The 15,593-nt window shown below is 45.5% G+C and overlaps 1 protein-coding gene and 1 pseudogene across 1 annotated transcript; both read right to left on the bottom strand.

The window, feature by feature from the left end:
• Positions 1-6,047: 6,047 nt before the first annotated feature.
• Positions 6,048-6,986, bottom strand: LOC109939375 (uncharacterized). The gene is made up of 2 exons (XM_020551810.1): positions 6,472-6,986; positions 6,048-6,386 (listed from the first exon to the last, which is right to left on the bottom strand). The coding sequence occupies exons 1-2, from the start codon at positions 6,747-6,749 to the stop codon at positions 6,338-6,340; spliced, it is 327 nt and encodes a 108-aa protein (XP_020407399.1). The 5' UTR covers positions 6,750-6,986; the 3' UTR covers positions 6,048-6,337.
• Positions 6,987-10,393: 3,407 nt separating this feature from the next.
• Positions 10,394-11,300, bottom strand: LOC103655167 (uncharacterized; annotated as a pseudogene).
• Positions 11,301-15,593: the final 4,293 nt, after the last annotated feature.

The raw sequence follows: 15,593 nt of genomic DNA, 5'->3' as shown, positions 1-15,593 counted from the left end.
GGTAAGTCCGTTGATCAAAAGGCATTCCGGTCTATGATAGGGTCTTTACTTTATTTATGTGCAAATAGACCGGATATTATGCTTAGCGCATGCATGTGTGCTAGATTTCAATCCGATCCTAAGGAGTGTCACTTAGTGGCTGTGAAGCGAATTCTTAGATATTTAGTCGCTCCGCCTTGCTTTGGGATCTGGTATCCAAAGGGGTCTACCTTTGACTTGATTGGATATTCAGACTCCGACTATGCTGGATGTAAGGTTGATAGGAAGAGTACATCGGGGACGTGCCAATTCTTAGGAAGGTCCCTGGTGTCATGGAGTTCTAAGAAACAAACTTCCGTTGCCCTATCCACCGCTGAGGCTGAGTACGTTGCCGCAGGACAGTGTTGCGCGCAACTACTTTGGATGAGGCAAACCCTCAGGGACTTTGGCTACAATTTGAGCAAAGTCCCACTCCTATGTGACAATGAGAGTGCTATCCGCATGGCGGATAATCCTATTGAACACAGCCGCACAAAGCACATAGACATCCGGCATCACTTTTTCAGAGACCACCAGCAAAAGGGAGATATCGAAGTGTTTCATGTTAGCTCCGAGAACCAGCTAGCCGATATCTTTACCAAGCCTTTAGATGAGTAGACCTTTTGCAAGTTGCGTAGTGAGCTAAATGTCTTAGATTCGCGGAACTTGGATTGATTTATAGCATACATGTGTTTATGCCTTTGATCATGTTCCTTAATGCATTTTGTTGTTTATTTATGGTGCTCAAGTTGTACAAACACTCCCCAGACCTCACAAGTCCTTTGCAAGTGATGCACTTATTTAGGGGGAGATGTGTTACAACTTGACTCTTTGGGACTAACCATGTGCTTGAGTTTGCTTGATTTAGTCTCAAAGGTGAATTGAAAGGGAAACGGTGGAGTTGGACCATGCAAGACTTCCACTGCACTCCAATGAAAGAGTAACTTATTCCAAGTTTATCTCTATACTCTTATTGCCTGTTTACTCTTAGTTGAAGATTTTGGTGAGGCAATGGGGTTAAAGGGCCAAAATTGATCCCGTTTTGGTGCTTGATGCCAAAGGGGGAGAAAATAAGGCCAAAGCAATAAATGGATCAGCTACCACTTGTGAATTTTGAAAATAGTAGAGTTAGAGTTTTTGTTTGTCAAAATACTCTTGTTTGCCTCTTATTGTCAAAAGTTGGTCTCTTGTGGGGAGAAGGCTTAATTATGAAAAAGGGGAGTTTTTGAATCCTTGATCAATTTCTCGTGAAATATCTCTCTTTAAGTTTCAACATGTGTGTTTGACTTAGAGATAGGAAGTTGAGTTTGATTTGCAAAAAACAAACCAAGTGGTGGCAAAGAATGATCCATATATGTCAAATTTGAATCAAAACAATTTTGAGTTCTTATTTGAAGTGATTTTGCACTTGTTCTACTTGCTTTATGTTGTGTTGGCATAAATCACCAAAAAAGGGGAGATTGAAAGGGAAATGTGCCCTTGGGCCATTTCTAAGTATTTTGGTGATTTAGTGTCCAACACAAGTGCCTAAGTGTTAAAAGGTGGACAAAGTACAAATCAAGTATAAAGGTATGTTTCTCAGACTTAGTACATTGTTTTAGAGACTAATGTATTGTGTCTAAGTGCTGGAAACATGAGAAATCGAATTGGAGAAGAGATGGCCTTGTTCAGCCAAAGCCAGCTCTGTCTGGGTGCACCGGACTGTCCGGTGGTGCACCGGACAGTGTTCGGTGCGCCATACTGGCTCAGGCGAACTTGCTGCTCTCGGGAAGAAATTAACGGCGTACGGCTATAATTCACCGGACTGTCCGGTGTGCACCAGACAGTGTCCGGTGAGCCAACGGTCGCCGGGCCAACGGTCGGCCGCTTAATCCGGGCGCGACGCGTGGCCGAGCCAACGGCTAGAAGGAGGCACCGGACTGTCCGGTGCGCCAACGACTCGAAGGCGCCAACGGTCGGCTTCGCCAAAGAAGGAAAGAAATCTGCACCGGACAGTGTCCGATGGTGCACCGGACTGTCCGGTGCGCCAGGCGACAGAAGGCAAGAATTGCCTTCCTGGAATGCACCCAACGGCTCCTAGCTGCCTTGAGGCTATAAAAGGGATCCCTAGGGGCATGGAGGAGTACACCAAGCATTCTCTAAGCATTCCTAAGCACTAAGACATCGATTCCGCGCTTTTGATTCCTTGCAATAGCAATTAGAGCTCTAGTTGAGTTGTGAACTCATTGAGTTTTGTTGTGAGCTCTTGTTGCGACTTGTGTGCGTGGTGTTGCTGTGATTTCTTGTCTTGAGTGTGTTGCTCATCCCTCCCTTACTCTGTGCTTCTTTGTGAACTTCAAGTGTAAGGGCGAGAGGCTCCAAAGTGTGGAGATTCCTCGCAAACGGGATATAGTAAAGCAAGCAAAACACCGTGGTATTCAAGTGGGTCTTTGGACCGCTTGAGAGGGGTTGATTGCAACCCTCGTCCGTTGGGACGCCACAACGTGGAGTAGGCAAGCGTTGGTCTTGGCCGAACCACGGGATAAACCACTGTGCCATCTCTGTGATTGATCTCTGTTGGTTATCGTGTTTTGTTGAGACTCCTCTCTAAGCCACTTGGCATTATTGTGCTAACGCCTAATCAAGTTGTTGTGGATTAAGTTTCAAGTTTCACAGGATCACCTATTCACCCCCCTCTAGGTGCTCTCAACCGTTCGCCACTGCTTTATCTATGTAATACTCAAATTTGTATACAAAGAATATAGAGAGGTCTCCTCATTTTATGTGCATCATTTGCATCATAAAAAGAGCATACATAAAATTTAGAGATGAATTAAAACAATGATAAAAAATATGCATCATGTTGGAGTTATATGTTTCTGCATTAAATAAAAAAAATAAGATAATAATTATTAGAAGTTGAATTAAACCCTAAATGGGAATTAGGGTTTTGAAAATGAGAAGAAGAGAAATGATATGAAAATATAAATAATATAATTATATTTCTAAAATTGGTATTTTTAACTTCATAAAAGTAATAGAGAATAATGTGGCACAAGTTTGAATTCAAATTCGAAATTCAAATTTAACTTGGAAATGGAGAAAAGAAATTAGAGCATAAAAAGGAAAAGAGTAAGATGCTACATGGGCCGCCCGACCTCACTTCTCGGCCCAGTCGACATTTCCTCTGCGTGGCCCAACCGTTGCCCGCGTGAGCGCGCACTTGCATAGTGCCAATCGGGCCTCGCCCGTCAACCCCTCAATCGCGTACACGCGTCGACAGGCGGGCTCAATTGCCAGTCAGTTTCTCTCGCTCTCGGTTCTTTTTGCCTTCTCTGGCGTGTAGACCTGGCGAGTCAGCCCTCGCCCCTCCCATCAACGGAAGCGCCGAGCATGGCGGAGCCGCGGACTTCACGGAATCCGTTGTGGCGCCCTAGCTACGTCTTGTCCTTATAGGGGGGGGAACCATGACCGGGTTTGCCTCTCCCCCCTCTGTTTCCTATCCTCGCGACCACCGCTGAATTAGTGAGGGAAAGGGAAGGCGGCGAATCCGCACCTAGTCGACTGTGCCGCCGTGGGTGAACTCCACTGTGCTTACGACCGGTGCCGAGCAGTGGCGCAGTAGGGCTTCACGGGTCTGGTTGGGTGCTGATCGCTGCCGCGCCGCCCGGAATTGCTCTTCTGTGCCCCGGGAATTTCTCACCGTCGCGATTGTTTCGCCGCAGACTGCATCCTCTACATGGCCTGAGCACTACACCGCAAACACACCGGTATGAAGCCCCTTATTGTGCTCGCTGCTAAGCTCTCCTACTCGGGTTATGCGTCTCGGATTAGGTTATGGGGCACCTGGGTGCGAGGTGTGGGTGCTCCGGCGAGCGGACCGCCGTGTGGCCGTGCCCCGCCGTGCGCGTCCAGTGGGCTTGGGGAAGAAGGTGGCCGGAATCGTGCGAGCCGTTAGATCGTTATGATGCGGCTCGGATTAGATGTAGGATACCGGTTCGACGGGCTCAATCTTGTCCGTCCGTCTCGGATCGAGCGTTTGGGATTCACAAGGGGCAACATAAGATCTGGGCGGTTGATTGATGATCTGGCAGTCGCGGATGCGTACCGATTCACAGCTGTGTTGATCTAATCCTAGCGACCGGATTTTGATCGGACGGCCAGATCCGACTGGTACCGCTTCGGCCGTGCAATTTACAAATGAATCCTTTGGTTTATAGTATAGTGAATCAACCCGCCGTCCATAGGGGGGTTCGTCTGAGTCTTAGGATTAATTGCATCAGGGCCCCTAACTTTTCTGGGATTTGAGGCCCAGTCTAGTGGTGATTAAAAACCGAGAAATAATTATAGAAATTAGTTTTTAATACAAAAACAATTCTAGCAACTTGTAAAATACATAGAAAATTCATTTTAGCTCCAAATTGATCCATTCCAACTTCTAAAATTTTGTAATATTATTGTCTATCATTTAGTGTCTCTATTTTGACATGAAAACAATAAGAAAATTAATTTCTCATTTAATCCTATCTTAAGCACATAAAACCTTTGGAAATTCATATCTTAAAATCTATAACTCCAAAATTAATGATTCCTGTTCCTAGGTTCTTATTTTAATGTGTAGATTTTTATGGTGTATTTTATTCACATGTTTGGTGCAATGTTAATTTTTGAATTACTATGTATGTATTGTGTTGATGCGAGTAGACGAGCAAGCCACTGTGGATTGTGAGGTTCAACAAGTAGAAGTAGCTGAGCAGGAGCTCATTGAAGGCAAGTTGTGCCCTTGATCACTTACTTTTTCTCAGCCATGTTCTTGTTAATTATAATGATCTGCATAGGTTAATTTTGATGGGATCCAATAGGTTACCCCAGTTTTAGTGATCTTTATACCTTGTTTACCACTGAAATATTTTTGGGTAGTACCTGCTATTGCTTTATGTGGATTTGGGTATGGAGATACACTATTCATAATTACACTTTTATTATCTTTTTATTATTATTGTTCATGTTAAGATCATTATGTTAATGGGAACATGGAGCGACCACCCGGGAAAACAGTGCTACCACAAGGGTTTAATGGGACGCCCTTGGCTGATTAACTAGGAAAGCTAATGGATGTTTTCCTTACCCGAAAGGGGCAACGGCAGTAGGGGAGTGGTCAGTGTAGGGAGGTCCTTGGGTTGATTTTGCTGCGATGGCGGTCAGGCGAGGGATTCCTGCACTGGAGCTTCCTACAAAATGTAGCGGGATTTCTGAAGCTAGTGGAACTTTGTAAAGGCCTCATAGTGTTACCCTGCCTCGCCTCCTCGGTAGAGGTGTATGAGATTGGCCATCTCTTGGCAGATGGGTAACATGACTTGTGGGTAAAGATGCGCAACCTCTGCAGAGTGTAAAACTGGTATACTAGCCGTGCACACGGTCATGAGCAGCTCGGACCCTCACATGATTAATTTATGGAACTTAAATTTAATTTGACATTTGCATCGCATTTGGGATTATTTTACTATTACTTTATTTATTATTAAGGTTTGGTATTTACTTACACTTAGTAATTGCTAATAAAATTTTGACCAACTTATAAAAGCAATGCTCAGCTTCAGCCTTTATTTCCTTGATCAGCCTTACACTTCATGAACTCCCACCTTTGGTGAGTCATGCCATATTATTCCCCGCGACTTGTTGAGCTATGAACGTATGTGAGCTCACTCTTGCTGTCTCACACCCCCCACAGGAGAAGAACAGGTGGTCGAAGAGAAGCCGCCTAACTCTGAGGCATTTGACTTGATCTAGGTGGCGTCTCCCAGTCAGCTTTCTGGCGCCAAGGATAGATTTTAGATCCTGCGATATTTATCTCTTATTTTGTAAGACTTCCGCTATGTAATAAAGTACTCTGATTATATTATGATATTTATCTCTATACACTATGTTATTATATATGTTGTCTTCTTTGGCGCATGTATGAGATGCACCCGACTTTGTCCCTTAAAACCGGTTGTGACAATCTAATACCCTTTTGTATTGAACACTTAGAACCCCTTTACAATTAGAAGTCATAAATGGAGTGTCATTCTCATATTTCTTTTTTCAAGTCTTACAATAGAGTTCTTGTATCCCTTTGATAAAATGGAAAATGAACTAATTTTCTCTTAAAAAAATGGAAAATCACTTGGAAAAATATGGTTCCCAAACTAACACTAAAGTGTACGCTATTATTACCGTTAGTATCCTCTCATCTAACGTGGATATGCATATACTACACAGATAGATCTAGCTAGATATCGATTTTGCTAAAGAAAAAAAAGTACATATATACATGCCGAGCTGCAGTCAAGCTAGCTAGCTAGCTTTGCCCCCGCAATGTGTACATCCTGACCAGCAGAAGTGATCCACTACAGTACAGAAGAACAAAGCTAGAGTGAGAAGAACATGGAGGAACTAAGCTAACTCCCGGCCTAATTATGGGATGGGTTGGACCTGCTCTTGGGCGTCGTCTTCAAGCTCTCGAACAACACCGTGGCCGGTGCCTTGAAGGCTTGGCTGAACCCGCCCACAGGCGTCGAGCAGGAGTCACGGCATTGCGTCGACAGAAGCCTTCTGCTCCTCACTCTCACAACAGACGGTTGCAGCTGCAACGGCTGGGACGACGGCGATGAAGAAGAAGAAGAAGGGCCACAGAGCAGGACAAAGAAGAGAAGGATCAGCAGAGCTGAGAGGGCTGCAGCAAGTGCCTGCTTGGCAGTGGGCGACTTCATAACGCCGCTGTTGCTCGATCTGTGAGAGAAGCTGAAAGAGAATGTTATTGTGTGTGCTGTGGACGACACTTCTTGTAGCTTCTGATATGATTGGGACTAGTGTGTACAATAATTACTACAGCTTTGTGTGGCCTGATGGTTTTTGTCAAAAGCTAAACGAGTTAACTAGATGAAAAGTGCGCCAAGGACAACTAGATGGTTGTTGTAAAGGCTAATGAGACAGTTAAGAGGAACAGATATTAGCTAGCTAGCTAGGGAAGGATGCCGGGATTGGCCACATGCTGTGAGAACTATTCTTGCCAAATCAGCACGGCAAGTGTACCACATGCAGATGGATCGTGGATGCATGCATGTCTACCAGCGAGACGGCTCGCGCGCCGCAGCGCGCGGCACCGCCAACCAAACCGGCCTGCTGGGGAAGATCTGGGATCGTTGTTGCATGCCGCATCGAGCCGTGCACGCACATTACTATGCACGTGATGGTGAAGAGAAAGAACATGCGGTCACTCACGGTCGTCAGACTAAACTGGAATCTGATTTTTTTTGGGAGCAGGAGCACAACTTGTCTTTAATGAGCTCCTGCTCAACTCTTCCACCTGATGTGCTCTTGGTTCCTTGGTCACTTGCTCGTCTACTCGCACACTACCGGACACAGCTCCTTTGCCGAGTGCCTTAGGCACTCGGCAAAACCTAGAAAACACTCGGCAACGAACGCTCGGCGAACTGTACATCGGCAACGGCCTCTTTGCCGAGTACTTTTTGTTGGGCACTCGGCAAATACTTTGCCGAGTGCCATTTGGTACTCGGCAAAGAAAATTCGCTGTCACGGCGCCAAGTGACGGTGACGGATCCTTTGCCGAGTGTCTTCTTTGGCACTCGGCAAAGAGGCCAATTTTGCCGAGTACCTGCTATCACGGCCATGTTTAGTGAGCATGTTGCTCGAAGTTTCCGATCCGCTCTTGGAATCGGTCGTAACTTATGCTAAGTAACATGAATATCATTTTTGCATGCACGGTTTTCCAAGTTTCGAGTGACCTGCAGTTCAAATCTGAATTTTCCGAAGAAATTCAAATAAACGAACTAAATCTACCAACGATTGAAAACTCTGTTATAATTGTCCACAAATGATACATATAGGTATAAATAGTGTAGGAACATACCACAAAAAGTTTGGGAGACAAAATAAAAAAAAATAAAAATATAATTTGCCGAGTGTCTAGAGAAGACACTCGGCAAAGCGTCCTTTGCCGAGTGCCCAATATTTGGCACTCGGCAAAGAAGACTCTTTGCCGAGTGCCAAACCTCGGCTCTCGGCAAAGACTGACGACCGTCAGCTTTAGGACGGCCGCTGACGGCCCTTTGCCGAGCGCCACCTTTGTCGAGTGTTTCACACTCGGCAAACGTGTCTTTGCCGAGTGTGGTCCTGTGCCGAGTGTCCAGCACTTGGTAAAGAGGCTCGTTGCGGAGAGCCTAACTTTGCCGAGTGCGGCTCTCGGCAAAGCCTGCTTTGCCGAGTGCCCGAGAAAAGACACTCGACAAAGAGGCCGACACTCGGCAAAGCCTCAGATTCCGGTAGTGGCAACAATACAAACAAAAATTAACATCATATAAAACATGAGAATAAACTGTATAATAATATTCTACCCATTGTTACGAGATTGTAGGTTCAATAATCACAAAATTCGGAGTTAGAAAAGAGGAGATATGGATTTTCGAAGTTTATTGAGTTATTTTTACACTTGAAATTCAATTTCTGCACTTATTCTATTATTTCTCGAGTCAATTGGCCTGTGGGTACTATTTCCAGGAAAATCAGGGGCTGGGCGGTAAGATTTAGGACCTGCCCGCAATTATTTTTAACCTGCCCTGGACTGCGGGTTTATTTAAAATGAAGTGAAGGTCTCTTATGCAATATGTACGCGGGTGAAGGGGCATCGGCAAGCCCAAGCCGTCCGATCATTCATTAGTGGCTGAGATTAGAAGTGTTCCCTCGAACTGGTATAATACGATGGCCGCTAGATCCCGGACCAGCGGTCCGAGACTCGCCCATGCCACCATCTATTCGCGCCCATCTGATTCAGATCTAATGCCCACGGTTCAGTTGGCCGAAACGGTATGCACAACCTAATCAGGGTCGTCCATTCCTCACTCAAGTACTCAACGGCTGGGACATCTTTCCTCTCCTTTCCTCGACCTCCAGAGTTTGGACGACGCGGCGGTGCTTTCTGGCAATACGGTCGTGCCATGCCCGGAGCTCACCATCCCACGCATCCACGCACCAACCTCGCATCCGAAGTACTCTAAAACGTAGTAGCGAACAAGACGATCGTTATGTGGTGAACTTACATGCAGCGAAGCCGGTGGTAGAGCCAGTCCACGGAACGGGGCGGCTCAGCGGCTTCAACGGACGTCGGTGAGAAATTCCTGGGGCCCCAGTAGCTAGTTACGATCGCCGAGGCTTCAGGGACCTTCTGCTTGGCGCAATGAAGACCCCGGGCACGACTTCGAGCACATATCACGTGTTTGGATGCCGAGATGCAGACGCACATGCCCGTTCGCACCTGCACGGCAGCATACCGGTCTTTTCCACGTCTCTACGGATCCAGCCAACGTTCTCCAAAACAACCAACCTTGCACTCGCGCGTGCATTTTCTAGCTCCATTACGCAGGTAACCAAACGGACGCACTTGCTCAGTCAACGCATGACACGGGTGTGAACGCGTACATCGCAACTTGTCCTCCGCACCGTCGATGGTCCGCTGCTATCCTACCGGCGGTGGCTAAATCAGAGGCAGTTCGCGGTGATTTGAAAAGTTGAAACGAGGCGCTGATTGGTTTGTACTTCGAAATATTTAAATATTCAGTTATTTAAAGTTTATTTCAGTCATTCATTATTTTTAAAATTTATAATTTTTTAAAATTGTATAAGGAAGAAACATTCTTCAATTTAAGGTTTAGGCTCGGGTACAACCAACTACTCGGCCTCGGCTCTCAGCAGTAGCAAGCGCAAGTCAACAACGTAGTGCACCGTCATGTCACCTATAGGATACCAAGACATCTCCCATGGGAATACGACGTCCCCTGGCTCAACAGCATACATCTCCTAGGTGTATAAATAGGGCATTGGTAGTTCCTCCAAGGGCAGATGAACACTCAGTAGTTTTCCTCCAAGTCTTCCGGTATTGGCACTTGTCTTAATCAGTTGTAGGGACTTGGGGACTTCCCCTCTCTCGCTGTGCTTGTAATCCCTTTTGTAGGCACCTCGATACGAGTAATATAAGCCTCGTCCCCCCTCTGCTGGAAGTAGGACCTTGCATTGGCCGAACTAGATTAAACCGCTTGTATCAACCCGCACACCATTTAGATTCTAGGCACGCGACATCATTTTACTAGTTGGTTAGGACCATTTGTCCGAACACCGAGAAATAAAGCACAAAATATTTGTTTTCTATTGGTTAGGTGCGTGTAAATGTGAAGTCAACAACAAAGGTTTAAACACTCACTTATACATAATTTCACCTTATTTTTTACTTAAGCGTAAATATAAGGCTTCCCAAAAGGAGGTCTTGCACTCTTATATCATTTGCCCTTTCAACAAGAGATAATAAACATTGGATGGTTTCAATGATATTTTTGTTGTCTCTCTAAAGGATATTATGAAGAATCACCTCAAATAATTGTTGGGGCTTTGGTGGTTACAATACATTTCTATCAAATAAAACAAATTTTTTCAAACTGATCTGAGCATGCCAAGGCAAATGAAGCAACACTGCAGGCCCCATGCACCCTTGAAGTGGAGCACCAAGTTCATTGAATGTTTTTAGCGTGGTAATCGCTTGGCGCTATGAGATCTCAGAACCATTGCCTAGAAGCACAAGAAGTTTCTTGTCAATTCCTGATTTAATCATAGTCTGAATAGCCCTCAACTTTCCAACCTTTATCAAAGATGCAAGTCTTGCAAACACATTTTCATACATTGCTCATTTTCTGCAAACAATAGATCTGCAATTTGATCCATGGGAATTTTTGCCAAATTTCATCAGCAATTGCGCCATCAACATGCTTAGATATCTTGGCCAGAATATAAGAGAAGTTGGCTAGAGTTGAAGTATCTTCACATGCACCAAGAAGATCAATTAATCTATCTATGGAACCTACTATTTCAAGAGAGCAAGTAAGATTTATGTTGTCTGCTAGAACAGATATAACTGCAATTGCGATAGTGAATATAAAAATAAGATCGGGTGATCCTATAGAAATTATCTCTGCTATTCGAGGGACAAGTATTTTACTGAACCCAATTCTGCTTGCCTCAAATTCAAATAGGGATATGCATGCCATGAGAGCTTGAGTTGTGTTTGCCAATTAAATGTCAATGTCCATGAATTCTAGCAGAGAAAAGAATGATCCCATCTTCCATTCAGCTGGTCTTGTCATACACTCTTTGCCAAAAAAAACAAAAGGCCAAGAAGGTACAAATGTCGTATAATATGAAATCGAATAAGATAAAAGAGCACGAGTAACATGATTTGTTTTGTTCTTATGGTACATCTACATCTTTCTCATTGATGTATGAAACTGGACCAGGTGCACAAGTTGCATATGTTGGGAGGTTGGATATAATTTTCTCCCATTTTTCCACTCTGGTTTCCTTCCTCAGAGCTTACCCATGACAACAATTGTAAGAGGATGGAGACCACAATGATCAGCAAGAATTTTGCGACAGGCTGTGAAGTATAGAGAAGTTAAACGTCCAAAAGCCATGGTGTTTGGAATTTTTAGTTATTCTATTTTTCATTATGTATCTTCCTCTAACATGCCTTAATTTGTAAATTTGGCATAACTACTGATTGAAAAAATATATGTATATAAAAAATAATAAGCATACTTATGAATCTAAACACGATGTTACTTAAGAAAATATGTTGTTAACAGAATAACATTAATATTGAAATGGAAACATATGTAAATTAGAATCATCCGACAAAGCTAAGAGATATCCATGCTTTGAGAACCTTCTTCAGATCACGATCGCAGAAGTAGCTCTCCAAGACTCAGCGAAGGTTGTCGCAATTCCACAAATACATGGCATGCATCCTCATTGCCGTCGTCGCTGCCATAAACACAGACAGCTCAATCCCCCGCTCCATCAAATTAGAAACGAGCAAGCAAGGAGCCGATCGCTCATCCCCATACGCACCAATCTGGCTCCCAAGCTCTGTATGCATCAGTACTGCCAGCACTCCACCTGCAGCTACCAAACGAGACCTCCCTAGCCTAAGCAGATTGATTGATCGTCAGAGTCAGAGAGTTGGTGGTACAAGTACCTTAACTACCATGGAACGATGGGGCACGATGTAGAGCGGATAGCGCCTCCCTACATGGAACGACACCCGCACCACGTCGCTCGACTATAGCCTCCTCGTCGATGGTGCCACAGTGAGGGGGCCGTGGCCGCAACCACCGACCAGCATGTCTCTGCATCCTCATCCGACCTCGATGTGTTATGGCAAGTAGTCGGACGCCAACACTAGACCGACAACATGGGTCTTTGAAGAGCTCGCCACCTTAGGAGATCCGAGCCCTACTGCTGCTGCTGGTAACCATTTTCGTTGCGCTGACGCGAAGAGCTAGAGACTAGAAATTTATAGCGATGACGGTCGTGGCAGGCACGCTATCGGAGGTTGCGGCATGGCGGGTCACTCGATGCGGAGTTCATGGGGTCTATCCTCGCATCGCTCGCCACAGAGTTTGCAGGGACTTATCCTCATGACGTGCTCCGAGGTTGCGGCAACGGGCGGAGGAAGGCACGTGGCGTGCGGGGGCGGTTTCTGCATGTGGCGCGCGGGAGTTCGTTTTAGAGATGTGGGGAATCACGACAACGTACGATGGTCACTAGAGGGGGACAACACACAAAAATCAGGACGCACAAAACTCTCCTATTATAGTAGTACATAAGAGATTATTGGAGTGCAGGTTGATTCTAAAGAAATGTAGGGTTTTTTCCAAAAAAATATTAACGCATGATGACTATTGAAATTGGTGCTTTAATATAGTAGAGAAGAACCAACAAAAGAGAAAACAGATTACCTCTCACGTACCCTTCTTCCTCTCCATGCCTTCTTCATCCTCTGATTGAGTGCACGAGTGGCGCTAACAATTAGGATCAGAGACGACGGTCCATAGATCTAGAGCCGCATTACTACACACATCATGCGAAGACTTAGGGTGCCATGGATCCTAAATTGAATATTTCCCTAGACGCCTAGACCAAGGTGTTCATCACCGAATTGGACAAAAGGTTCGAGGTACACAATGTTAGTTGGGAGTTGCGCATCGACAACCTCAAGCGCGTAGCAGCCTCTGTGTCGAACCAGCTCTATGATTTCAAGATGGAGATCATCACGGACGTCACCACCCGGTTAAAGTCATTCGATGCCCTCACAACATATCGGGTGGCTCAAGTCGACGAGGTGACGACTATACGCGTGGCAGTGCTGGAGTCAGCTACTGCGGCATTCGAAAACTGATGTCCATCCATGGAGTCGGTCGTCGATGACGTCCGGTATGGCCTCAACATGGTACAATCTGAGATCTCCAATACGAACATTATGGGCATGTTCGTTTCAACCCTAATCCATATGGATTGAAGGATATTGAGTGATGGTTCGAATCCACCAAACATGCACAAAGGATCGTGACTTCATCATTAGCGACCTTAAGGACCGCATGAGTAGTGACCAGACTTCCTTGTAGATCCGCCATCGTTGGGAGAAGCGAAAGGGCCATCTTAAGGGAGAGACGACATGAGGTACCTCTGTGCCCCTGTTGAAATCACTACCCTGAGAAGAGGTGATGAATACGAAAAATAGGCAGCGATATGAAAAGGGGGATGAGGAGAGAAAGGCTAATAATGATCAAAGGCTCTTACACCTTGACTCGATTAGGCGTTGGCATAGGGCCTCAATACTGGGGGTGGTCATCCATGGAATGCTTGCCCGAATCCATGAAGGGTTAGAGCGAGGAAATGGGGACACCCTCCTCTTGCCAAAAATGAGATGTGGAAGATGGCGACGGGAAAGCGCCCATTTATAGATATGGCCGCAAGGAGGCAAAGCAGCATGTGGGCCAACCGGTGCTAACAAGGAAAGGGTGTGATGCAAACTGAGTGAAACTCGATCTCGCACCCGAAATAGTGGAGGTGAATGGAACCCGCGGAATGGAACCACTGCCCCGTAACTTGGTCGCTCCGGAAGCACAATAGTCAAAGGACAAAGGTCGAGGCAAGCACCTCCCGACTCGAGAAAGCCACCAAGGGGAGACCCACTCCCCTCGTGGGCAAACGTCAGGGATCGGTTCCTTGGGCTCCTAGTTCCCACGAGTTAGAGGGAGGATGGAGGGAGAGTCTACCCCGAAAGGACCCCCCAAGTAACCCAAGTCAATGGTCGGGCAAGGTGGAGCCAGAAGGGGGGGGGGTCAGGCGAAATGAGAGGAAGCCACTCGAGTGGATTTCACACCCGGATCAGGGCTGCCCCCGTCATAAATGACTGATCGCATTAAATGTGACTACCACTGAGCCACAATAAAGGAGCCAGTCCTCCTTCCACTCATGATCTACGAACCCGAGCTAGAGCCCCACTCATGACCTACGATGTAGTCGACCTGTGGCTCACTTATGTCCTTTCGAGCCTAGGTCTAAGCCTCCTGACAATCTATAGGGTTCGCAACATGACGAGAAACATTGAGGCTCGAGCTACGAAGGCCAGGGGTCGGCGTGACTTAGGAGGAGTAATGTTGATGCCTTAGTCCCTTGCTGCCCACGTGCAGCCAACTTAAAGAGCCTAGCCAAAGAGCTCAGACGATCGAGGCAAATACCAACGAACAAGTTTCTACCAGATGTAGAACACTTCGTTCTACCATGACGCAGTAACTCTTTTCATGTGAAGCCACTTGTAACTGCCCCTAGTCTATAAAAGGGGAGGGTCGACCCAGATGAGGGGGACGACCAACAAGAGTAGAAGACCACGATACTCAACAACTTAGTCGGTAGCGAACACCCGATACGTAGAATCCTTAGCAATGCAACGCATAGAGACTTGGTAACTCTACCCTCTCTCACCCACTTGTAACCCCCACTATGGGCATTGAGCAACAAGGTATCGGTAGTGCAAGCCACCGGATATTGTAAGTAGGGATGTTCCGCCCGAACTAGTATAAATCTTGTGCCCTCTAAGTACACTATTCAGATCCAGAACATGCAAATACAAATTTACTCGTCGGTGTTGGTTCAAAATACTGACAGTATGACATGTTCTTAGTTAGTTACTATTTTTGTTCTACATCGTATAAGACAAGTATTTCTGTTTTGTCTTGTAGCCAATGGGAGAAATCATCTTTCGACGACAGAGGTCACCATAGACTGGTTAACCAAGTCTTAGGTAATCTTTATCGTCTACATAATCTAGGAATTGTGACTGACTCCAAACACGTGGTGGTTCCATGCACTAGCTAGTCGCACTTTGCACTAACGCCACATGCTACATATGGAACAAGTCAGGGCACCATCAAGGATAACTTTTGGGTAAGAAAATTGTTTGATACTAAGGTTTTATGAATTGTTTGGTAATAATGTTATTTTCAATGTTGGACAGAGATACTATCGTGTGGAAACTGAGGCTTAGGAGCATGCAGACCGAGTACTAGAAAAATGCGAAAAAGGTGTGCAAGGATGTATTTTCCAATGCTCAAATACTTGTTGTGAACATGTACATGAAGCGTAGAGGTCATTGTATAAATAACTTTCGATAGTATTCAAATGTCTACTTAACTGTAGACCAGTACATG

Source organism: Zea mays, chromosome 4 (assembly GCF_902167145.1).
Source record: "Zea mays cultivar B73 chromosome 4, Zm-B73-REFERENCE-NAM-5.0, whole genome shotgun sequence".
NCBI lineage: Eukaryota > Viridiplantae > Streptophyta > Magnoliopsida > Poales > Poaceae > Zea > Zea mays.
The sequence above is the reverse complement of the archived record's forward strand: the minus strand, read 5'-3'. Positions and strand labels throughout refer to the sequence as shown.

What these genes read in the sequence shown, in the direction of transcription:
- LOC109939375 (XM_020551810.1), bottom strand. Translation starts at nt 6,749, where the DNA reads ATGAAGTCGCCCACTGCCAAGCAGGCACTTGCTGCAGCCCTCTCAGCT. An exon ending in AAGACGACGCCCAAGAGCAG is followed by an intron (nt 6,387 to 6,471) that starts GTCCAACCCATC and finishes TCTGTACTGTAG; the next exon opens with TGGATCACTTCTGCTGGTCA.